This window comes from Cetorhinus maximus, chromosome 13 (assembly GCF_964194155.1).
Source record: "Cetorhinus maximus chromosome 13, sCetMax3.hap1.1, whole genome shotgun sequence".
In the NCBI taxonomy this organism is placed as follows: domain Eukaryota; kingdom Metazoa; phylum Chordata; class Chondrichthyes; order Lamniformes; family Cetorhinidae; genus Cetorhinus; species Cetorhinus maximus.
Window position 1 is genome coordinate 89,024,589 of NC_135891.1, and position 25,105 is coordinate 89,049,693.

The 25,105-nt window shown below is 42.7% G+C and overlaps 1 protein-coding gene across 6 annotated transcripts in view; it reads left to right on the forward strand.

Annotated features, from left to right (window-relative positions):
• Window positions 1-25,105, forward strand: part of tnfaip8l1 (tumor necrosis factor, alpha-induced protein 8-like 1) — a 55,455-nt gene that overhangs the window by 18,963 nt on the left and 11,387 nt on the right. Inside the window, exon 1 of one of the 6 annotated variants that reach the window (XM_078555707.1) lies at window positions 4,754-4,871. The exons of 2 other annotated variants lie outside the window; for them this stretch is intronic. Coding sequence is in view for 1 of the 4 variants with exons in the window: in XM_078555704.1 (XP_078411830.1) it covers window positions 7,327-7,354 (28 nt within the window). In the remaining 3 variants the exon portion in view is untranslated. Of the gene's footprint in view, window positions 1-4,753; window positions 4,872-7,158; window positions 7,355-11,416; window positions 11,531-13,726; window positions 13,794-25,105 lie in introns of those variants that run through there. 3 more of the 6 variants (XM_078555704.1, XM_078555708.1, XM_078555711.1) reach the window with 3 other exon arrangements.

Here is a 25,105-nt window from a genome sequence, read left to right on the forward strand (position 1 = left end):
ACCAACATCACTTTTTTAAAAATCGGGACTTTGCTGTGCACAAATTGACTGCCAAATTTCTGACATTACAATGTTTTGGAAGGCCCTGAGGTCATGGAGGGGATGAAATAAATGCACTCCTTCCTTTTTTAACTGCCTGGAGGTACAGCAGCACATCTTAATGAGGAAATAGAATAGGGGGCAGGAAGGGACCCAATGATGGTAGGAAGTAATGGAGAAATAATATCATAGCCATCAGAATTCTCGACATACACAAAGATAGGGGACATAAAGTTACGTTCGCTGGTATGCTTGTTATTTGGAATGGAAAAAACTTACCGTAAATCGTGGCGAATAAGTAGACCTGGCACATAAATCAATCCTATTTTTCCAGCCTCAAAAATCGTGTTTTTGCATATACTTGGTGTATAAGACGGTCCCCCTTTTCAGCCATGACATGCTAAACTTACATTAGCAGGCAGCTTCAATTTTTCACAAATGGATGTTTGATTTACTGGTATCTTATAACTGGACGCAAGGGGTCAAACAGGAGATACGGGCTGTGTCACAATAATGTGTGGGACTTTAAGACACGCCCATTCTTTGCATTGAATGATGACATTTCAAAATGGCGACCACTCGTACCCACACCAGTGGTTCGCATTTATGCTTGATGTCTAAGTCAACCCCTTGCTTTTGGGGGAATTTTTTGTGGCTTTAAAGGTGGACTTTTATGCCAACATCTACGGTAGGTTAGAAAAACACATTATTGAAACTGCATGAACAGATAGCAGAGTTCTTTCTTGACATTTCCCAAGGGCTGTTATTATATCATTGTGAGTACTTGGCTGAGTTTCAAAAGATACAATCATCTCTACAGGGGTTTCCAAGCCTACAGTTTGATTGACAGTTTAAAGCGGCTATTAAAAAGTTAGTTGTTTTTTGATGTGGGGTCTGAATAGAAGTTTGTTTTTATAAGAGATTAACTATTTGAGATTTGAAAGCTTTGAATGTATTTTGAATGTACACAATCAAGTGTGTATGAGTGAGAGCTGTATTAGATTTTTGGAAGTTCATTTTCATTTCCACATGGCTCCTGAGGTCTGTGCATGGTAAATACTTGGTGATTGACAATGGAGATGACATGGAGGTATGAGGGACCATAGGGGAATTTTGAAAGGCTGTTGGGTGGGGGAGGGGATGTATGTAAGAGATTGTGAGGACTGGAGGCTAACAGATTCTAAAACAATTGAAATGAAATCCTAGAGTAATGGGGCAGGTCTTCTAACCAGCACAGCTCAGCCCCTGCCCACCCCATGGCCGCCAACAATCTGCTTCCAGGGTCAGCAGGCCTGACTCTTATCCCCCTCCTGCCTCCCCTGAGCGAACATTTGGTCTGATGGGGTCCTTTAAACCGAGGTGGGTCTGCCGAGTTGGGGAATTTCCCAACGGGAGCCTTGGTCACAAAAATCCAGCCAATAGTTTTTTTTTAACTCATTGATTTTCTGCTTTGAATTTTGAGGATCTAGATGTTTTTTGAACAGAATGGTCTTGATCCTCCAATGGGTTAAATGTTAAATCAGAACATCAAGATCTGTTCATATCAACAACTTCAGATATATAAAAAAATGAGTACAGGAGTTTTAAGTTTTATATGCGGTTGGAGATGATCTATGTCTTGGAGGTCCATGAGTATTAAAAGCTTGAGTACCCATGGTGGAAGGGTAAGATGGGAGTGCTGCTCATAGTTGTTATCTGTTTAATTTTCTTGTGCTAGCGTTTCCTGTAGGGCTTTTTCTCTAAGATACTGCTTAGTGTGTTTCATACTAAATTGTAAAGAATTCTAAAAAGGAAACGGCTCTCAATCCAGTAGCTGGACTATCAGTCCTTGACTGTGTGCTGTAGAGGAGCAGTCAGAGTAATATAACATCTATACATTGAGCCAACCCTTCAAGTTTTAATCTTATTCATTCAGCATATGTTGGGGAGGGAGGAAGTAGGGGGTTGGGGAGCATAATTAATTCTTCATCTGTCTTGTATTTCTGGAAAGGGAATTGGGAGCAGTAACTACAGTTCATTGCTTCCAGATCAGCTATACAAAGCCCCAGTTAGACCACACCTGGAGTACTGACCATAGGTCTGTGCAGTTTAGCAGAATTTTCTCTGGACTCCAAAGGTTAAATTGTGAGGTGCAATTACACAAACTAGAGTTGCACTCCCTGAAATTTAGGAGGTCAAGGGGTGATATGTTCAAAGTTTTCAGGATATTAAGCGGACCAGATAGAGAGAAACTATTTCTGTTGGTAGGAGAGCCCAGGACTAGGGTACATAGTGTAAAACTTAGAGCCAGATCTTTAAGGGGTAAAATTAGGAAACACTTCACTACAAAGGGTGGTTGAAGTTTGGAACACTCATACATGAAGCACAAAACATTAGCATGCAGGCACATCAATTAATTAGGAAGGCAAATAGAATGTTGGCCTTTATTGCAAGGAGAAAATGTATAGTAGGGAAGTCTTGCTACAACTGTATAGGACATTGGTGAGACCAGACCTAGCATACTGCATACAGTTTTAGTCTCCTCATTTTAAGAAAGGATATACATGCATCGGAGGCAGTTCAGAGAAGATTCATGAATTTTGATTCCTGGGATGAAAGGATTATCTTATGAGGATAGGTTGAGCAGGTTAGGCTTATACTGATAGTTTAGAAGAATGAGAGGTGATCTTATTGAAACATAAGATTCAGAGGGGGCTTGACAGGGAAATGCTCAGAGGATGTTTTCCTCATGGGGGGAATCTAGAACAGGGGGCATTGTTTCAGACTAAGGGGTCGCCTATTAAGATGTAGTTAAGAAGGAATATTTTCTCTAAGAGTGTCATAAATCTTTGGAATTCTCTAACCCAGTGCGCTGCGGAGGCAAAGTCACTGAATATATTCGAATCTGAGTTAGACAGATTCTTGAGCTATAAGGGAGTCAAAGACTATAGGGAAGAGGCAGGAAAGTGGAGTTGAGGCCAAGATTAGATCACATGATCTTATTGAATGGCAGAGAAAGCTCGAGGGGCCATGTGGCCTACACCTGATCCTATTTCATATGTTCTTATGTTACACAAACAACAATTGATGCTAGATAAATTGTGAATTTTAAAACTGAAATTGATGGATTTTTATAATCCAAATGCATTAAGGGATATGAGGAAAAGGCACGTATATGGAATTAGGCCGCAGATTTGCCATGACCTCATTGAATGGCAGAGCAGACTCCAGGGGTTAAATAGCCATCTCCTGTCCCTAAGTTCCTCAATAAGGAGTAAAACTCCATGATGTCAGAGAGGAAACATCCTTCACAGAATTCTTATTCCCAGGCTTGTCTTCAAATAGCTTTAAAATCTAGAAAAAGAATGGATATCTATCTATCGCTCTGCCTTTCTAACATGTCATGGGTGATGATCACATAGAAAGGTGAAACTGTGATGTAACTGCTGCCTCAGAGAAAGAAAAGCAATTCCATTTATTGTGAGGAATTGTCATCTCTAATCTCTACTTCTAACATGGCCTTGGGGCACATATGGTCCACCATCCCTTCACCTGTGATCCTGAACCTGAGATTATGGTCTGCTGGGTTTGGGATTTTGCAGTAGGCATTCAATGTGTTTACCTTTCATTCTCAGTGTAGGATGAAAAAAGACTTACATTTAACACTTCTTTGTCCTTTTGTCTATGACATCTTTTGGCTATCTCCACCTATCACTGGCCCTCTATCCAGCTTTACTTGTCCCACCCCCCCCCCCCCACCCTTAAACCAGCTTATATTTCACCTCTTTTCTATTTTTCCTTGGTTCTGTTGAAAAGCCGTACGGACTCGAAACGTTAACTGTGTTCCTCTCCGCAGATGCTGTCAGACCTGCTGAGTTTTTCCAGGTATTTTTATTTTTGTTTTGCATTTATACAGTGCCTTTCGAGATCACATGTCGTCTCTGAGTGCTTTACAGTTAATGAAGTACTTTTGAAGCGCAGTCACTTGTTATGAAGGAAACATGACAACCAATTTATGCACAGCAAGCTCCCACAAACAACAAGATGATTAAGATCAATTACTCTGTTTTTGTGATGTTGATTGAGGATTAAATATTGGTCGGTACACCAGGGATAAGTCCCCTGCTCTTTTTCAAATTAGTGCTGTGAGATCTTTTATGTTCACCTGAGAGGGCAGATGGGGCCTCAGTTTAACAGTTCATCTGAAAAATAGCACCTTCAACAGTGCAGCACTCCCTCAGAACTGAACTGGATTGTCAGCTTTAATTTTTGTGCTCAAATCCTACAGAGGAACTTGAACCCAGAACCTTGTGACTCAGAGGGGACAGCGCTATCAACTGAACCATGGCTGACAAGTGAGAAGAAAACAAAGGAATGAAATCCAGTTTCCATAAGTGCAGATGATAGGGCTGTGTTGGAACCATAGGGCTATGGGTTTAGTGGAAGCATTGACTCTGTGGCGTTCTCCTGTGTAAGTGCTTTGCTTCCTCAGCAATTGCTGAAATATTGGAATTTTAAAATTTAACAGTTCACAGCATGGAGGAATTTGTGGATATAATCCATGTGTTACCACTGAAGGATGCAGCATTCCTGAGAATTGCCATCATACAAAATGGTGCATAGATATTTTGGCCTCAAAAAAGCTAGTGAGTGATTTATCATCATAACCTTGATTTAGAACAGTAGGAATAGTTAAAACTCCTTTTATCCTCCATTTTCTCTCATTCTTGACTGAAGATACTGCCGTGCTGGGGTACAGTTTGATGATCGGAAGTTGTACATTGCCTCTCCCAATTGACAGTTTGAATTCTCTGATGCTTAACAGCAAGTGTCAGCAGGACTCTTCTCTCTGTGTAAGTATGTACATCTGTACGTGTTTGTATAGGTTCACACACACATTCAGGCATAGGGCATAGTATAGTGATGCAGTGAATATCCTGATGGTCTTACTCCTCCCTAGCCCAGAGTGCTTTGTGCAGTTATTGCCGATTATCCCTGTTTAAGATCAGTTAATTCGACCCAGACAAGGAGGAAACCTGAGACTTTCTGCTCTCTCTAAAGTATTGACCCTCTCTCCTTTAAATCTGCCATCTTCACCCTCTCTTCAAAACAAAGCCTTGAACACATGTTACAAATTTACCATCCCATCTCCAATTTTTTTTCCTCACCAAAGTCCTTGAATGCATTGTCACCTCAAGTCCATATTTCCCGGAATTCCATGTTTGAATTCCTCTAATCAGGTTTCCACCCCTGCCCAGTACTGAAACAGCTCTTATCAAAGTCACGTGACACCCTATGTAACTGTGACAAAGGTAAACAATCCCTCCTCGTCCTTCTTGACCTGTCTGCAGCCTTTGACACAGTTGACCACACCATCCTCCTCCGATACCTCTCCTCTGTCGTCCATCTGTGTGGGACAATGCTGACCTGATACCATTCTTATCTATCTATTCGTAGCCAGAGGCTTCTCTTCCTGCTGCAGTACTGTTCCCACTGATGTCCCCTAAGGATCTACCTTTGGCCCCCTCCAGCTACACATTGATCCTCAATGACATCATCCAAAAACAAAGCATTAATGCCATACCGAATGAGCAGAAATTTCCTCCATGTAAGTATGAGAAGACCGAAACTATTGTCTTCGGTCCTCACCAGAAACTCCGTTCCTTAGGCACTGACTTCATCTCTCTCCCTGGCAACGTCTTGAGGCTGAACCAGGCTGTTTGCAACCTTGTTGATGAGCTTCCAACCTCATATCCACACCATCACTAAGATTACCTATTTCCATCCCTGTAACTCCTGACTCTGCTCCTACCTCAGCTCATTTACTGCCAAAACCCTCATCCATGCCTATGTTACCTCTAGCCTTGACTATACCAACACTCTCCTCTGGCCAGCCTCATGCATTCTCCCCTCTAGAAGCTTGAGGTCATCCAAATCTATCCTGCACGTGTCCATACTTGGACCAAGTCCTGTTCACCTATCACCTCTGAACTTACTGGCCTATATTGGATCTCGGTCAAGCAATGCCTTAATTTTAAAATTCCCATCCCTGTTTTCAAATCACTCCATGGCCTGGCCCCTCCTGTCTCTGTAATCTCCTCCAGTCTCACAACCCTCTGAGCTATTTGTGAGATATCCCTATCTGTACTCATCTAATTCTGGCCTCTTGAGTATGCCCGATTTTGATTTCTCCACCATTAGTGACCACGTCATCCTGTGCCAAAGCCCTAAAGCTCTGGAATTCCCTCCATAAACCTCTCCACCTCTCTTACCTCTTATTTCCCCTTTAAGATGCTCCTTAAGCCTATCGCTTACACCAAACTTTTGATCATATGCCCTAATATTACCTTATGTGGCTTCTATAAGGGACCTTGAGATGTGTGATTACATTAAAGGTGCTAAATAAATATAAGTCACTGTTGTTGTTGAGTGGCTTCGTACCACAACAAAGTGATGTCTTTAACCACTGACCCATTCGGTACAGGAATTCAGGTGGCTTTCTGCTTCCCATACTTGGTGTTGGGGGGTGCGGGTTAACTAAAGTTAATTGCAGCAGCCCCAATACCACCTGGCTCAAACTCCGTGCAGAATGAGGATTAAACCTGGAACCTTCTAGTACATGTGGGTTCAGGAAGGGGGAGAGAAATGTCCTCTTTGTTATATGTGTAGTATAATTGTAAATTGTTTTCTTGGCACTTGGCGCAAAAAGGAAATCGGGGAAATGCTGGAAATACGTTGTTAATCCAGCAGCGTAAAAAGAAAACTCATTAACATTTTGGGTGTGACCCTTCCTTGATTCTGAGGAAAGGTTTACCTCCAAAACAGTTAAGATCCCTTTACACAAATTCTGACAGACGGTCAGGTTATACGCTGCATATCCTGTTGTTGGTGTATTATACAAAACACACCAGACCAAATGAAAGCAGAAATTCTAATGTCTAGTTTGTGAAGTTAAGTGTGCCTGTCTGTGTGCTTATCCCCGCTACCCCCAGCCCCTTTCCCCTAACCTTCAGCAAGTGGTGATCATATTAAAGAGAGAAGAATGTTTTCCAGCTGTCTGCCTGACGGGACCTGAAAGGGTGTCTGTCATCAGCCAGTGAGGAGGACAGGGCAGGGCAAACCTGGACTGACGGCTTCCAATAAAGAGCGTTTCCTGAACTCTTCTTACGAGTATCTTGACCGGTGCACACTCAGGATTCCTGTGTGATCCAGCCCCTTGGGCGCTTGGTGTTTTTGTGTTGATTAGCACTGCTCTGTTCTGCTGTGATTTACCCAAGTCTTTCACTTTACTATTGATCAGAGCCAGCCATGGAGTGTGAAGACGAAGTGCAGGAAGGTAAGGGGTGGAATAGAATCAAACTGCAAGTTGAAACGAGTCCGGCTTTCTCTATAGATAAAGTGTCCTGAAGCTGGTTCTGTTTAACCAGATAGTCACCTCCGTGCACCTGGGGAACCTTTAAAAAAAGCCATTAATAAATCAGATTACTAAAAATAAACTTCGAAAACTATACTTCTGTAAGTGGCACTGAAAGTAAATTTGAACAAGACTTGGTCACTTTTTAAAAAAACTTGGTATAGAAAATTCCAGGAAAATTATATTTTTTTCTCTCCCTATGTCCTTTAAGATAAGAGAGGTTACCACTGTCAATAGTATGTTAATTATATTTTTTATATTCTTAAGATACATAGGTAAAGAGCATTGTTTAATTAAGTACACGTATAAATAGGGAACAGCTGGAAAAGTCAATAAACTTGGTAAAGAAAAGCTGTGTGTCTTAGCTTTGACTTAACCAACTGGCTTGAATTCTATTAACAACCATCGGGGAACAGTGGGTCTAGCATAACGAATTATCAGCAAGTTCACGGCTACAGGAGAGTACAGAAAACTCAGAGACAAAGCCCACAAACAGCATCCGTTTGCTTTGCAGTCAAGTTTTGAGTAATCCAACGAGACGATGTGTCTACAAGTTGGATCTTGATCAGGCACTACAGAAATAATAGTTCTGAAGCGCGGAAGGACCTTTTTTCTAGAAGTATCTCCAGCCTATCGAACTTCATAGCCTTCATGTCAGCAAAATAATATGAGGAGGATGTAAATTGAGAGCCAGAAACTGTTGGGGTTCTGTAAATCTGCAAGTAACAGTTTGAACCTGGCACCTGCTCCCAGCAATGCAGAACTGAATTATACTGCCAGCTATGTACTGCTCTCTAGCCAGAGGAAATGTGGCTCTTTTATATTTGCTTGCCCAAGTGTCCACTAACTTTAGATGTCAGTTGTTAAATTGTTATATTTCAAGACTTTTGATCATTTTTTTTCTGGTATTCATCAAAACAACTTAGGAATGAGTCATAGTTAGGTGTTCTTGTTTCAACAGAAGTTGATTTTGCACAGGTTTTTTTTAAAAAGCTTTGGATTGTAGCCGCTTTTGGGTAATGAAGATGTACATTAAAGCCATACTAGCCAGTTTGTGGAATGTCGAGGCTTGCAGTCTATCTTAAACCGAGACAGTGAGGGCCAATTGTCCCATCCAGGCCCACTTGAGCATGGTGGTTCCCATTGATGAGAAAAGCAAAACAGGTTTTCTTTAAACCCACATCCTCAAAAGAAAGGAGAATGGAGCCAGTTTTGCTGGTAGACCTTCTGGTGAATTTCCTGAATAAGGAAGAAGTCAAAGAAACTGCACTCCCACTACTGAGAACATAGAGTGAAATGGGGAGACTAGCCCAGTAAGTTAGCCAGCTAGGCTTTGGGAAGAAGTTTTGCCAAGCAAGGGAAAACATGCTGATCTCAAATTCAGACTTAGTCCAAATGAGAAGACTGACCATAAAAAGTTTAATCAAATCCACTCACAGAAATAGTGTGGCCTGTGTTTATAATATTTTCTTGTTTTCTAGGAGGGTTTGGTAGTTGGTTGAATTGAGGAAGGATTCAATTACATTTGTTATTTTGCACAATAACTTGTCTGTAAAATAATGCAGTTCAACAAGAGTCTGTGATAGGTAGAATATCTAGTTCAGATTCCAATTGGATCCTTTTGTTATATACCCTTTGTACAATTAGATATTGGGCAAAGCGGACACACTCCCGTAAGCTACTAATGAGAGTGGCTGGCACTGCTGCACCTGGGAAAATGCCTAAGGCAGGCAGACCCAAAACTAGTAACATCATAAATTAGCTAATGGAACTCTCTAGAAGCAAAAAAAAGGTTAAAAATGAAGTTTACAAGAGTACCCCAGTTGTCTGGTGGAAGTATTTAAACTTTATTTTCCATTGGCTGTATTTGCACTGCAGTGCGTGTGCAGATGAAATGAGGCAAGACTATCTCCTTTAGCTGATCTGTGTGTTCGGGCAGCTTATGTTCTGTCACACAGTTTATCTTGATGCAATGCTGAAACCCATTTTCAATTACTCAAGTTACATGCTTTATGTTCCTCCTAACCATACAAGTTATAATTCTTTGTGGCCCAATTGTGTGTTTATGTTCCTTGAGTGTATTGTTAACTTAAAGGTAATAATCACAAGACATTTTAATAATTATCATCTTCAAACATATTCATTTTTTAAAAAAAGTGCAAAGCATTGATTTGTATTTACAACGCATCACATTTAATGGAGGCATTCATTTTAAATTAATGCCGTTTAACATACAAATGCTTTTTGAGTACAAATTACTGTAAGTCAATCAGTCTTGTAATGTGTCCCTGCCTAGATCCGTGACCAGCAATCTAGCTGCTATTGTTGTCTCAACTTCAGGGTACTCGCAGCTGCAGGATGTTGCGAGAGCTCAGATACATAGGATATGTGCAGATGAAGGAGGTCACTTGGTCCATCTTAGCTCACGCATCCAGAATTTCCAAAAATATATTCTCCATCCCTCCCTTTCCCCCATCCCACCATCTAACTGTTCTTGAATGAGCCTAAGATTTTTTTTCTCTCCCATGCTTGACTGTAAGAACATTCAAATCTGACAAACCACATATGACTGCAACACTATCAATTTATTATGTTTGATCAAGTCTTTGACACCGTCAATGTCTCTAAGGAAAGACATACAGAGAAACAAACTCAATTACTCTACTTTTCCCTGGGTAGAAAGGTAACCTTCATCAGTCCTGACTACTAATGTGAAGGAAAGCTCAAGATCTTTCTAGACCATCATCTCTCTCAAACATAGCATGACAAGTGTGATTGTGAACAATGCCCCCAGCAATGATATAGTTCCTTCAGTGACCGGATGCAAACTTGTTCACTAAGTAGGGTGTAACTAATCACCCTGAGCTCCATTGTGCTACCCCTTTATCTCAAGATTGTCTTGGCTATCTCATTTAACAATGTGGCCACAAAAATAAGTCAACAGGCACAAATCGCACATCCTACTCTTCAGGAAGTTAGACAGTCAGATGAATCGTACCCTAACGCATCAAACGATATAGCATCCTGGGAATGAACAACTTTAACCATTTCATTATTTCTAGCTACAGTACAAATCCACAAGCTATTTACAAGCGAAAAGAAAGCAAAAACTCAAATCATATGAAACTAAACCAAATCCTGACCCTACATATATATGGGTTTGTAACTTGGATATCTCACACTATGCTAAGACCAAATTTAAACCAATCCATCATTTATGATAAAAGTAAAATACTGCAGATGCTAGAAATATGAAATAAAAACAGAAAAAAGTTCTGGAAAAACTCAGCAGGTCTGGCAGCATCTGTGGAGAGAGAAATAGAGTTACTGTTTCGAGTCCAATATGATTGTTCAGAACTGAGGAGAGGTAGGGATATGATGGGTTTTATGCTGTTGAAAAAGTGGAGAGGGACAGGGGAAACAAAATAGAAGATCATGGGTAGGTTAGACAGTGGGGGAGACCAATTGACAAAGGGACAGAGCGAGCAGTAATGATAGTATTAAAGACTAAAGCAGGTGTTGATAGTGGAATAAAGACCAGTACTGTCTGAAGGCAAAATAGCAGAATGTGTTAATAGCAGGAAAAGCATCAGCGCTGAGAGAAAGCAAAACATGAGAACAAGATATGACAATACAGGCTGGCACTTGTTGGGGGGTGGGGGGTGGTGGGAAGAGTGCGGAAAATTAAAATGGTGCCAGGAGTTCAAGGTCTGAAGTTGTTGAACTCAGTGTTGAGTCCAGAAGGCTGTAAAGTGCCAAATTGGAAGATGAGATGCTGTTCCTCCAGCTTGCATTGGGCTTCACTGGAACATTATAGTAGGCTGAGGACAGGAATATAAGCCTTAGAACAAGATGGTGAATTGAAATAGCAAGTGACAGGAAGGTCAGGGTCATGGTTGTGGACTGGGTGAAGGTGTTCCACAAAGCGATTACCCAGACTGCATTTATTCCCCCCCCCCCACCCCCCCCCCCCCCCCCCAACCCGGTGTAGAGGAGACTGCATTGGGAGCAGCGAATACAGTGGGCTAAAGTGAAAGAAGTGCAAGTAAATCACTGCTTCACCTGGAAGGAATGCTTGGGGACTTGATCAGTGAGGAGGTAAAGGGGCAGGTGTTACACCTCCTGCAATTGAATGGGAAAATGCCATGGGAAGGTGTTGGGGTTAATAGAGGAGTGGACCACGGTGTTGTGGAGGGAACAGTCCCTTCGGAATGCTGACCGGAAGGTGAGGGGAAGATGTGTTCGGTGGTGGCATCATGCTGGAGTTGGTGTAAATGGCAGAGGATGATCCTTTGAATACGGAGGCTGGTGGGGTGGAAAGTGAGGACAAGGGGGACCCTATCATAGTTCTGGGAGGGAAGGGAAGGTGTGAGGGTAATGGTGCAGGAAATGGATCAGACACGGTTGATGGCCCTGTCAGTCACAATGGGGGGGTGGAATTCCAGGCTGAGGGAAAATAAAGACTTGTCAGAAGCGCCGTTGTGCAAGTTAGCATCATCAGAACAGACGCAACAGAGATGGAGAAACTGGGAGAATGTAATGAAGTCCTTACAGGAAACAGGGTGTGGGCAGGTGTAGTCAAGGTAGCTGTGGGAGTCGGTGGGCTCATAACAAATATTGGTAGGCAGTCCATCACCAGAAATGGAGACAGAGAAGTCAAGGAAGGGAAGAGTCGGAGATGGACCATGTGAAGGTGAGAGAGGGGTGGAAATTGGAAGCAAAATTGATTAATTTTTCTAGTTCCAGACGAGAGCATGAAACAACACTGATAAAGTCATCAATGTACTGGAAAAAGAGTTGTGTGCGGGGGCAGGGGAGGGGGGATGCCCAAGTAGGACTAGAACAAGGAATGTTCCACATACCCTGCAAAAAGACAGGCATAACTCGGGCCCATGGGGGTACCTATAGCCAGACCTTTTAGCTGAGGATCATCATTTATGACCTTGTGTCATACCATAAGATACCCTCAGTTATCAAGGTTAAAGAGATCCAGTTACCCCAATCTTTCCTCATAACTTAATCACTTGAGGCAAGAAATCAGCCTTGTTCCTCTTCTCTGCACTGCCAATTGTTTACTTTGTCATGGCGACCAAAACTGAACACTACTTCAGGTGCCACCTGACTAGTGCAGTTTACAATTTTAGCTTGTCTTCTGCCAATTTAAACACAATTGACCTGGTAATATAATTAAATATTCAGTGAGCAGGCTCTGAGGCTGGCTCAGAGTGTTCCTAACATGGCTTTGGGACTATATTCCAAATTTAATTCAATTTCAGAGGGTCCTCCTTCTTACCATTGGGTGGAGTTGTACCGAAAGGCACTGAGCGTAGATTCCCATGTCCATCTTTTAAATATTTGGTGAACTTTGGTGAACAAGGTTGAGAATGTTTATGCTGGGGAATGGAATAGTATTTCCAATTATCATACAGTATGATATTAGGGCATAGAAGGTTAAATTATGAGGACAGGTTGTATAAATTTGGCCCTTGAGCATGAAAGATTATTAGGTGTTTAAAGGAATCGAATAGGATAGATGCTGAGAAATTATTTCTTTTTATTTTTTCATGGGATGTGGGTGTCGGCAAGGATTTGTTGCCCATCCCTAATTACCTTGAACTGAGCAGCTTGCACCATTTCAGAGGGCAACTAAGAGTCAACCACGTTGCTGTAGATCTGGAGTCACATGTAGGCCAGACCAGAAGGATGGCAGATTCCCTTCCCTAAAGGACATTAGTGAACCAGATGGTTTTAACATAGTTTTACCAGACGATAGTTTCATGGTCGTCAGTACTGAGACTAGCTTTCAGTTCCAGATTTATTAATTCCAGCTGCCATAGTGGGATTTGAACCCATGTTCTCTGAGCATTAGGCTAGGCATCTGGATTACTAGTCCAGTGACATTACCACTATGCCACCATCTCCCCATCTCAGGTGGGGAAATTGAGAATGAAAGAGCATAATCTTATTCGAGCTAGACCATTTATGAGGGAAGTCAGAAAGTACTCTTCCACACAACAGATAGTAGAAATCTGGCATCCCTCTCCCAAGAAAGACTATGGACGCTGGCTTGATTGGAGCTTTAGAGACTCGTTTTGATAAGTAAGGGTATCGGGGGATATGGCGCAAAGACAGGTAAATGGAATTGAGGTGTAGCTCAGCCACAATATAATTGAATGGCAGACTATACATGCAGGGCTGAATGGCCTACCCCTGTTTCTCAGATTCCTAGGTATTGTGCAACTGCTTAAAAAGTAAACTCCTTTTCTCTGCTTCAGGCTTTGAACACAGGGACATACTGGGCTATTAATATCATTGTGGTCCACCTCCCGGACCCCAAAGTTCAACAGACATCATTTTACATGTAATCTCTCTAAATTGTTTTTTGAATAAGTTCACTGCAAATATTCACCAGCCCCTGCATCAGGTAGTTAAATATAAACTGTTCACCAATTTCTCTCACCTGAGCTTGAGTATGTGTCTGAGCACAGTGTCTCCTAATACATTCAGGTGACTACTTCTGCTCCCTAGCCTGAACATCCTGAACCCTTTAAGTTAAGATTGTCAGGTAGAAGCAATCTTGCACTGTGGACCCATATCCATACCACAGTTTTATGTCTGTACCCTTGCAGCCTGCAGAGTAATCAATCTGCTTTTGAACTTTGCTCCCGGGCATGAATGAATTAGATGTCCTGCACGACACAGTTCCTCCCTGTGTCTATCTTAAATCTGGTTGTTTATAGAGTATTCATAATCAGATCAGTACACTCAGGGGCAAATCTGGGCTGGGAGGCTGTGCATTTGCAAGACAAGATTTGTAGAGGTTGATGCAACACTGTTTAAGTTGAAAAAATGTTCAAGAAAGATGGTTAACTTGAATAAACATCATTAACTCTTAAGTGTAGAAATTGAAAATTACATTTTTAAAGCCCATTCACTTTATGAACCTAATTTAGTGTTAGATGAGGGCACCAGGATTTGGGATTTGCCCCTTGTTAGACTGTGGAGCAGATTCAGCAATGGCAACTTCAAGCGTACATTCTTGTGGTCACATGGTTGCTAGGGTTGTTGACTCTGGACATTTGCCTTAAGTTATCACCACATGACCAGCTGCCTGCAACTGCCCAGCCCCACTCTCCTGTCATTGGTCAACTGACATGTCCACCTTCATTGTGTGCCACCTTCCTTGACTAACCCTGATGGTTTGCTAAAAATTGTGTTTGTAACTTCAGTTTTCTGGTCAGGGTCTTTCCCTGCTGATGGCAGAGGATCTGTAAAGATCAACAATGTCTCCAGAAGCCCCTCAGAAATGCTCCTCATAAGGGTAACGCCTCTGAAGACACTTGTGTTGCCTCAGTTGAGGGAGCTTTAACTTGTCTGATTACTAACAAACTCTTAACATGTTATTGCTGCTAATGAACACAAGGGACTTGACCTATGTTTATCCAATGCAGCTCAGCCCCAGATCTTTCCTGAGTCTCATGAGTTGCCATCAGACCTCAATTTAGAAGTCCAGAGGTGAAATTTTTCACTTATCGCCTGTTCTTGCCCTTGAAAAGAGGTGATTAGCAGGGCACCTAATAGAAGTATATAAGATATTGAATGGTATATCCAGTCACCACTTTAAGTTTAACTGTGACAATGGGCCAAAAATGGTGGATGGTAAATTTAAGGCTGATCTTGGAAGATCTCAACATAGAGTGATCAACAGGTGAAATAGACTTTTGATTAGGGTAATTGAGTAAAAAAATTGTCTAAAATAATTGAACACAAAGGGTGGAATTTTTCCGCTCCTGCCAGCAGCGGGCGGGGGCACGGAATTTGGTGTTTTCCGCTGGTGGGAATACGGTTTGGAATTTTGTTCTCCCAACTTTGACGGCAGGTTAAAAGCAGCTCGAGATTCCTATGGATCTACATTGGGAACCACATTTGCATTCGTTTGCGTATCATGAATGCTCATCAAAAGGCCAACTTGCCGGAATTACGTTCCACCTCCAAATTGAATGCCCCACCAGCAGATAATTAGGACGGTCTGTTTCATGGCAGTGTATAAGTGGTGTGCACCTGGCGAGCTTCACTTCTTCCATGACTTTGAGGTCCGTAGATGTTGTTTTCTCCTTCTTGGGGACCTTGCTTAACTTCACTCGAGTGTCATTAGCAAACACTGTGCCAAGGTTGGACAAGGGAGGCAGGCAAAGGCTGGAAGGGGCAGTGGGGGGTGGTGAGGAAGGGTGGAGTGAAGGCTGGACATTGGAGGCAGGCTTACCAGGGAAGTGTGGGGAGAGTGCCCGGGGATAGAGGCAGGATTTGTCAGGGAAAGGTTGAGTGGGGAGAGAATGTCCGGGAAGCGGGAGTGTTTTAGAGGGCGGGGTCAGTGGTGTCGATGGTAGGGTCCTGGGGGAATTACTCATGGTACTGGTGATAGCAAAGGACAGTCACAGTCGGGGGGGACGTGGGATGCGGTAGGGTGACAGGTCCAGGGGTGAGAGTCTGGTAGGTGAAGGTCTCATCAGGTATGTCATGGAGGTGGACAAGACAGGTGGCCCGGATAAGGGAGGGGGCAGGGTCAGGGTGGGCATGGGGAAGGTAATGGGTTGTCGGCTCTGAGGGGAGGAAATGCATGTGGAAGTGGATCGTCATAGAATCCAAGGTAACAGGGGAGGCTCAAGGGGTGACAGCAGGGAGAGGAATGGTGATATTGGGTGTGTCTGTGGTGACTGGGGGAAGTTGGTGGATTACAGGGGGGAGGGTAGAAGGTGGCAGAGTGAGTTTGAAAGGTGACGTGCACTATTTTTCCAAATAGACCTTGACCACACAGTTCGTTAGTCAATGAGGTCCCTCGAGTTGGGAGAAGGGTCTTTTCAGATGGGTGGAGTTCAAGGTCAGCACATATGGCCAGTTAAAGGGGCACGCTAATAATTGAGACAACTGAATGTCAAAGATGCTCACTTGTGTTCTCCTTTCTGTGGTGAAGCCTGCATTGCAGCAGGTTTTTTCCCGACTCATGGGTCCCATCCACCTTGCTGGGATCTCAATGTTGAACTGCCTTTCATTCTGTGCCATTTGCCATCAGCTGAGTCAGAGACTGGGATGAAGGGAGGGAGGGAGGTGGAATGCCTCCAAGGTGCACAGCTGGTGGACGGCAGCCAACTCGCGATTCCAAATCTCCATCCTCCTGGGTAAATGTTTATGGCTGACAAAGGATCATACAGTTAGTCTTTCTATGCTGCCAAGGCAATGGTCTGTCCATAGAGTTCTGAGGGTAGTAGAAACAAGCAGAAAAGTGTCCGTGTGAGGCTCCTTTCACATGGTTCTAATCACCCTGGTCATGTATGAATGGGAGGAAAACCCATCCCTGGTCCTGTAGGATGTCCTTTACCTGGAATGGGTGGTAGGGGGATGCCATGTCTAGATGGAGGCCAGATGAAGGGCTTAGCACTGGCCTGCTGGCTATGAGATAGTGGGAAAACTAAAGGACATACTCACTCACTAAATGTATCACTTCAATTCGTTCACATATCCACTGAGGAGTCAAAGATGCAGGCTACAGGCAACCCTGCCTTAGTGATGGCCGCCATGCAGATGAAGAGGAGGAGGGCCCATCGCCAAATGGCACAGGGCCACGAGGAACGGGGGCTTCAGCCGCAAGAGGCAGTAGGACCTCTAAGGTCAAGAGGACGGCGAACATGGACCATTTCAACAGTGAGAATTAGCTCGACCATGGGTGTATCGCCGGTGGTGCTCTTATCTAGAGATGAGCAAAAGGCAATGCCGGAGGTGTCTTCGCATGTCCTGGGATGTGGTTGCTCACACCAGCTAGCTTCTCCAGTAGGAGCTGTGGCTGCAAGGACTCTGGAGGAGTGGTGCAGCGCTCCTGGCCTGCAATGAGTGAATGTCCATCTAGATACCCTCTAAATATGATTCCAGGACATTTGGCCCCATGAGGTAATGGCAGGGCAGGCGACTCCTGCCTGCGCCACCACAAGATTCACCAAGCTCCTCACCAATCTATAATTAATGAGCTGAAAAGCAGAAGATCACATGTGTTCACCCAGCCTGCCGCCCAGCAGAATCACACCAACTTTCCCACCAGCCACCATCCCCAGAATGGAAAATTCTGCCCAAAGCTTGCAAGACGTGAACGGGGGAATAAATTGATGGGTTTGCAAGGATGGGCTGAACGGGCTTCCTCAATCTGATCCATCTTGTGAAAGGAATTCAGGAGTCTCTGACTTTGAACAGGTTCTGTTGGGAGTGGTAGCAGGAGCAGATCAATATAAACAGACACAGCAGTACATGAAAATGATGAGTTTATATTTGAGCACCTCCCCTTCTCCCCAGGAATGTTTAGTATGATTACAAAAGTGCCTTTACATTACCGCAATGCCTCCAGAGTGGGAGTAGAAATCTAATCTACACTTGTAATAGAAATGGCACGTCAGAAAAACAACCTTTTGAATCTGCTGTAATGGAATCGCTGAAGCTTATTTTTCCCTAAGTGGTTGATGAATAAAAAGGTGTTAAATTGCATTCATCAAACAATGAATAGGTTAATAATATTGGCAGTGAACTGTGAACTGCAGAGATGGAAATACAAAGGAAAAATCAAACAATGTTATAGTTATGAAGTTACTGGATGCAGCTTCCATAAAAGTTGATAGGAAGGTCATGGTTTGTGGGGTTTATACGTTCCTTGGAAGAATACTAACTATCCCAGGCTCCCAGTGCTACACTACCCACCCCCCTCCCCACCTTCCTGACCCCTCCCCACATTCACTTACATTCCAACATGGCAGCTATATGCTGAGAATTTTACAATGCACTGAATACTCGGAATGCTGTTTGCAATTCTGATCACCATACCACACTGGAGAGGGTGAAAAGAGAATCTACAAAACCAGGGATCAGAAATGTAAAATGGTCCCGAATAAATGCAGTAGGAAATTCAGGAGAAACGTCTTTATCCAGAGAGTGGTTAGAATGTGGAACTTGCTACCCCATGGGGGAGATGAGGCAAATAACATAGACACAGTTAAGGGGAATCTAGATAAGTACATGAGAGAGGGAGGAATAGAAGGACCTTCTGATAGAGTTAGATAGAGTGGCAGGAGGCACGTGTGATGTGTAAACACTAACACTGACTAGTTGGGCTGAATGGCATGTTTCTGTGGTGTAAATTTGATGTAACAAGCCTGATCCCAAGTGTGAGGGAATGAAGTACAAGGAAAGAGTAGAGAAACTTTAACTGTACAATCTAAAGTGAAGAAACTTTAAGGAGCCTTATAGCAGCTTCCATTTATACAGCAACTTCCATTTATACAGAACCTTTGGTGTGCACAAAAAAATTACAAGTTGCCTCACTGAGGGATGTAAAGAAAATAGATATGGAGCCAGGAGGAGTGACTCAAAGCTTGGCTAATGTTTGTGGAGGTTGAGAGACCAGCAAGAAGTGTGTTGGAGTAGGCGAGTCGGATTGGGGGTGTGGTAATACGCAGGATGAGTCCAAAGTCCTTTGAGACTATATATTTTCACATGGAGACATGGAAAAGTAGTTCATATGGACCAATGGTCATCTGCCCAGAATATTCCTATATTACCAAGAAACTGGTATCCGTGAAATTTCCTTGTTGGTATGAAGACATTCTTTTAAAAATTGGCAGATTTCAACTGTTACACCTGCTCACTCTGATTAGATTACTCACTAGTTATTTATGGTGCGTTACTAATATTTCCCCCCTTGAGGTTCCATAGCTTTGACAGGTGCCAACTATTGCTTCTGTTGGTCATTGTTGGAAGGGCCTTGAAATTTAAAATGTTGTTTTGGCTATCTATTGGTGAAAATGACAACCAAGATTTGAGGCTTTCGGGCAACTCTGGCTGTTTAGTCAAATGAATCCTGGCCTTTCTCAAATATCCTTTTTAGTGATGATATTGCCCTCAAAGGGTGACCCTTTAACCCAAGAAGACGACAGGAATCTAAATTCTGTGGAAAGTTGGAGCAAGCTAAAGGGGGCCTCCTGTTTGGAGAAGCAAAAACTCTTGATTTTAATTTTCAGGATTATAAATGGAATCAGCAAAGTTGATCTGAACAAATTGTTGACTATTGCTGAAAAAAATACATTTTTCCAAAGCTTTTTGCCTTGCACTCACCAGGAATACCATGCAAGGGCAAACAACAAATTTATACTGTATGAGAAGAGAGTTCCGATTGGTTGGAAAGTAGACTCAGATTGGTAGAGGCATTGCAATGGAGACTACACCAGTTGATTGTGACTGACAGTTAACTGCCAAGCTTTGTTTGAAATTTAAACCAGGCAGCTTGACTCTTGATTGGTCAAGGCATTGCCCTGAGGAAGAACCAGTGAATGGCTGTCATATATATTGTTTAGCTCAAACAGGCACAATGTGTGTACATGTTCTTTCTGTCTGCAAAGAATAGGGCCCTGGTGTATTAATATATGTAACTTCCAGAACATGCATATGCACCACACAACAAGCCTAACTGACGACCTTAAATTGGTTGTCAGCATAATTTGTAGCACACTGAGGATTATTTAGCAAATGTTGTCTAACTGTGAAATCACATCTAATGTTGAACACTGTGTTTTGAGTTTTGCAAGCACGGACTGGTTGGGTATGGTCTGTATCCTGTCTGTTGCGAACGATGGAAGTGTTATGCTGTTTGATATGATCCGCCAGTCTTTGGGACGTACAGCCTACATACCAAGCATCACGCTGGCACTGAAATTCATATATCACATTACTCATTTGTGTAATAGGCAGAACGCCTTCTTGGCTTGAAAGCAGCATTCTTAGTGGTGAATACCATTCGTGTCGCTTCTACATAGTAGCAACATGAACCAGCTAGCTTTACCTGTTGCTCAAATTTTTGAGATACCTTGTCCTTCCAAGATAATCTGATGTAGTCTGGACACTTTTCAGTGCTGAAAGTGATGGCCTTAAGCTCATTCATGAGTATATCATGTGTGATATACAGTGCAAAATGATCTGATCAGGGTAGCCATTACTCCGCAGGGTGTCTTTGATATGCCCTATTTCAGCATCAAGCTTGCATGGTAAGCAAATGGCTCGGGCCCCCCTATTTACGAAGTTGCCGATGAGGCCAATCTTCTAGCGTGTGGAATTGTAGGAATCCCAACGTATGTATTGACCAGTCAAGACAGGCTTGTGGTAGAGATCCCCCTGGCAGATTCCTTAGCTAGTACGTCAAGGAAGGGGAGTTAATCTAACTGCTCCATTTCAAAGGTGAATTTGAGCGCAGGATGGAGCCCATTAAGACATGTAAGGAAATTATTATATGCAGCTGCAGATTTAAATACAGCAAAGGTTAGGATAGGCATAGATAAGATAGGACGTAAAGTGACATCACCCTATCTTTTCTATGACCGGTTCTGCACAGCGTGAATTGGCCAAATGGTTGGGCAAATTATTGCAACCAGTTTTAAGCAAGTTTTCCACATACAGAGTGAAGGATTCCTTCACGTTTGCAAAGATCATACAGGACTTGCATATCAATAGCAATGCTGTGTCCATGTGCTCAAATGTCTCTTTTTATTTCAGCAATACTCAAGTTCTGTACTACCAAACTACAAATTGGTGACTGTTGAAAGATTCAAATCTTAGCGAGCATAGTTTAGAAATTGGAATTAATTAGCGAAGTCAGCAGAATTTATTCACTTGAGGATTGATTTGTTGAGAAACATTGATATGACAACTAGCATTTATATCATACCTTTAACAAGCCAAAACATCCCATGTCACAGGACTGTTATCAAACAAAATTTGGCACTGACTCACATAAGGTGATATTAGGGCAGATGATCAAAAGCTTGGTCAAAGAGGTAGGTTTAAAGGAGAAAAGAGAAATAGAGGGGCGGAGAGGTTTAGGGAGGGAATTCCAGAGTTTTGGATCTCGGCAGCAGAAGACACAGTTGCAAATGATGGAGCGAGAAAAATCAGGGATGCAGAAGAGGCTGGCATTGGCCAGAGATCTTGGAGGTTTTTAGGGCTGGAGGAGGTTACAGAGGCAGGGATGAGAATTTTAATATAAATGGACTCTAGAGAATCATAACTGAGGGACTTGGCATCATCCTAAAGGGATAGACATAGTTTTTTAGTTTCCAAAGATTCATCTGTCTTTTGCCTATTACATGATATTTGCATCATACTCCGCCAAACATATACCACTCAAGTTCCAACAGTTTCCTTTATTTTTAACCAGGATTTGCACCAGCTTAGGCTGTACTAGATACTGCTAAGTCTTGAACCACACTCGGTTTTCAAAAGGGCCACCCAGAAATGTTGAAAGTGTAAAGTCAACACCAAAGTTTTCTTTCAAAAACACTTCATTTTTAACTATTTACTTCCGTGCCTTGTGATTTGGAGAAATCAGTTATTAGGAAATAGAATTATTTGTATTAACTGTAGAAACATCAGAGTTCAAACCATAATCCCTTTCCTGCCTCTATTCAGCGTGCCAACTGGTTTTATGCTAATATTTGTACAGCATCTTTCACATAGAAGCATTTCAAAATGCTTCACACAATGACTTCCCTCAGGAAATTAAGTCACTTATCAGATTGGTAAATGTAGTAATCATTCTGTACTAGCAAAGTCACACAATGTGCTATGAAATGAATGACCAATTCATCTGATGGTTGACAAGGAATGTTGGCTAGGAAGCGAGGATACTTTGTGTAGTGCTTTGGGACCTTAACATCCACCTGAGCTTACAGATATGATCCCTTAATGTCTCATCTGAAAGATGGTATGTCCGACTGACTGCATAGCACTTCCACAGTATTGCACCGGCGTGCCAAGACGGGTTTTGCTGAAATCCATCATCTCCTGACCCCAGAGGTGACTGTGCTCCCAACTGAGCCGACCTGAAGCTGGAGAGAAAATGAAGTTTTGAGTTGTCAGTGTAAATGGTTGACATACCGCAGCTAGAAAAAGCTTTGCAAGGCATGTTGCTTCCTGTTATCCAAAGACTGCTGTGTTTGAAATTAGAATCTGACATTCCACACCTACAGAGATGCAGTGTTACTATAGCATTCCGAGCACTAACATGTAGATGCAGCAGGTTAGATCAACCTACTGTTCACAATTAACTGCTCAAAGTCACTCACTGCTGTTGAGCTGACATTGTTCCTGTTGTGAATCTTGTTTTACAGGATATTTACACTACAAGTTTAGACTCAGTGTGAAGCATATGTTGGTGCTAAACTTATGACAGTATAAATCAGGTCACAAAGAGAGAAGGAGTGAGATTTTCTCCTCCCAGAGTATTTTCCTCCTGGCATCAGGTCAGACCTTGGTGCTGGATTCAGGCTGTATTTTACACTACGACAGTTGTGTTGGTGTGAAGCCACTTCACCCCAAAACCACATTGTAATAAGCAATGCCTGACCTGACACCAGAGCAAGATACACTGGGAGAAGGAAATCTCCTTCCTGTTGTCGTTGGGAACAGTGCCACCTTTGGCATCTGATTTGACACTAAAAACTTGTATAATGTCAAACTGAGTTTAACAGTAATCTTTGTGCTGTCAATATTGCTGAGATTGTCTTCATTAGTGTCCTATTGAAGTAGGATATTAGTCTTCGTTTATATCCGTAATGGCCACTGCATGTCTTCTAATTCATGTCACAGTCAAAAATAAACTTGCATTCAGACTTCTCACAAAGCAAAGGGCACATAGCTATTTGTAGCTTAAAGAAGATGGAACCCAGACTGTATGGCAGGATGGTAGGAGACCCATCAGAGAATGACAATCAAACTTGACTAATGCTATAATTTGGGGGGGGAAACTGGATGATAGGCATCGTATTTAAAACTGCCTCCCCCTGAATGTAGAGATTAAACTCATCTGGTGTTTAAAACCCAGAACAACATCCATGGGAATGATGCGAAAGGTTATTTTTTGCTTGCCTAGGATGGCAGTGATATCCTCCACCTCTGTGCCTTAGGGAGATTAGTTTAAGTTTTAAACATCTAAATAAAGAAATTAAAAACTTTTAAAACATGTCCCCATATGTGACAGTGTCACATGAGCCAGGACATGTGAATGATTTTTTTAAAATTTTATTGAATTTTTAAACACTTCATGAAATCTCATCCTGCCTTTGGATGAGGTTCCATGAAAAATGCGAAGGCCGCCTGGGCTCTTCACCTGCCCACTAACTTTAAATCTGGACGGGCAGCTCATTTTATTAGTTCAATTAGTTTTCAACAGGCCTTGGTAGGCCTTTGATAGTTCGGCGGTCACACAGCCAAGTCGGCTGCACACCCGCCAAACTGAAAACCAAAATGATGCGCGGTGACATCGGGACGCCCGCCTGACGTCACCATGCGTCATTTTACAAGTCGGCGAGTGGGCCCCACCCCCGCTCACTGACCCAAAAATTCTTCCTATAGAATCATAGAATGGTTTACAGTACAGAAGATAGCCATTCAGACCATCATGTGTGTGCCAGCTCTCTGAAGGAGCAACTCGGCAAATGTTTTCTCTTTCGGTGCTTATCCAATTCTCTTTTGAAAGCCATGATTGAATCTAACTCCACCACAGTCTCAGGTAGTACATTCCAGAGCCTAATAACTCGCTATGTAAAAAAAGATTTTTCCTCATTGCTTCTTTTGCCAATCACCTTAAATCTCTGCCCTCTGGTTCTCAAACTTTTCGCCAATGGAAACACTTCTCTCTATCTACTCTGTCTAGGTCTGTCTTGATTTTGAACACCTCTAACAAATCTCCTGTCAACATTCTCTATTCTAAGAAGGACAGCCCCCAGCTTCTCCAATTTAACTGGTTCCAGGGATGAGGGTTACATTCTTGTACAGCCTTTTTGCACCCTCTAAGGCCATCACATACTTCCTAAAGTATGATGCCCAGAATTGAACACACTACTCCAGTTGAGGCCAAACATTCTCCAATGCCTCCTACTGTCACCCAGCTAGGTAGGGCCGCTCTCACCTACTCCCATTCTTATCAATCTAATCATAGCCAGAATATCACTTGCAATGGCTTCTCTTCCTGCTCCTGCACTGTTACCTCTGGTGTCCCATAAGGATCGATCCTTGTTCCCCTGTCCTATTTCTCATCTACCTGCTGCCCCTCTGTGACATCAACCAAAGGCACAGCTTTAGTTTTCAAATGTACGCTGACAAGACCCAGCTCTACCTCACCACCATCTCTCTCGACTCCTCCACTGTTGCTAAATTATCAGACTTCTCATCCAACATCCAGTACTAGATGAGCAGAAATTTCCTCCAATTAAATATTGGAAAGACTGAAGCCATTGTTTTCAGATCAGGCTCCAAATTCCCTAGCTATCAATTCCATCCCTATGCCTGGCAACAGTCTGGGATTAAGCTAATCTGTTCCCAGCCTTGGTGTCACTACAAGTACCATGCCCTAAGAGAGCTTTGGTGACCATGGACTTCCATGTGTTGATCTATGATTATGCTTGGCAAGGTACTAGGCATTTTGGAAGGACTTGCAGGTTGATAGTCAACCTGTTTGGCCATGTTATGAACACATCTTCTGTGGGCATCCAGGTCCTGGATTGGGACTCAAAGCCAGAGCTTTTGGCTCAAAGATAGGGATGCTACCTTCTGGGCTACAAGACCTCCCCCTCCTATATTCTACCACCTGTA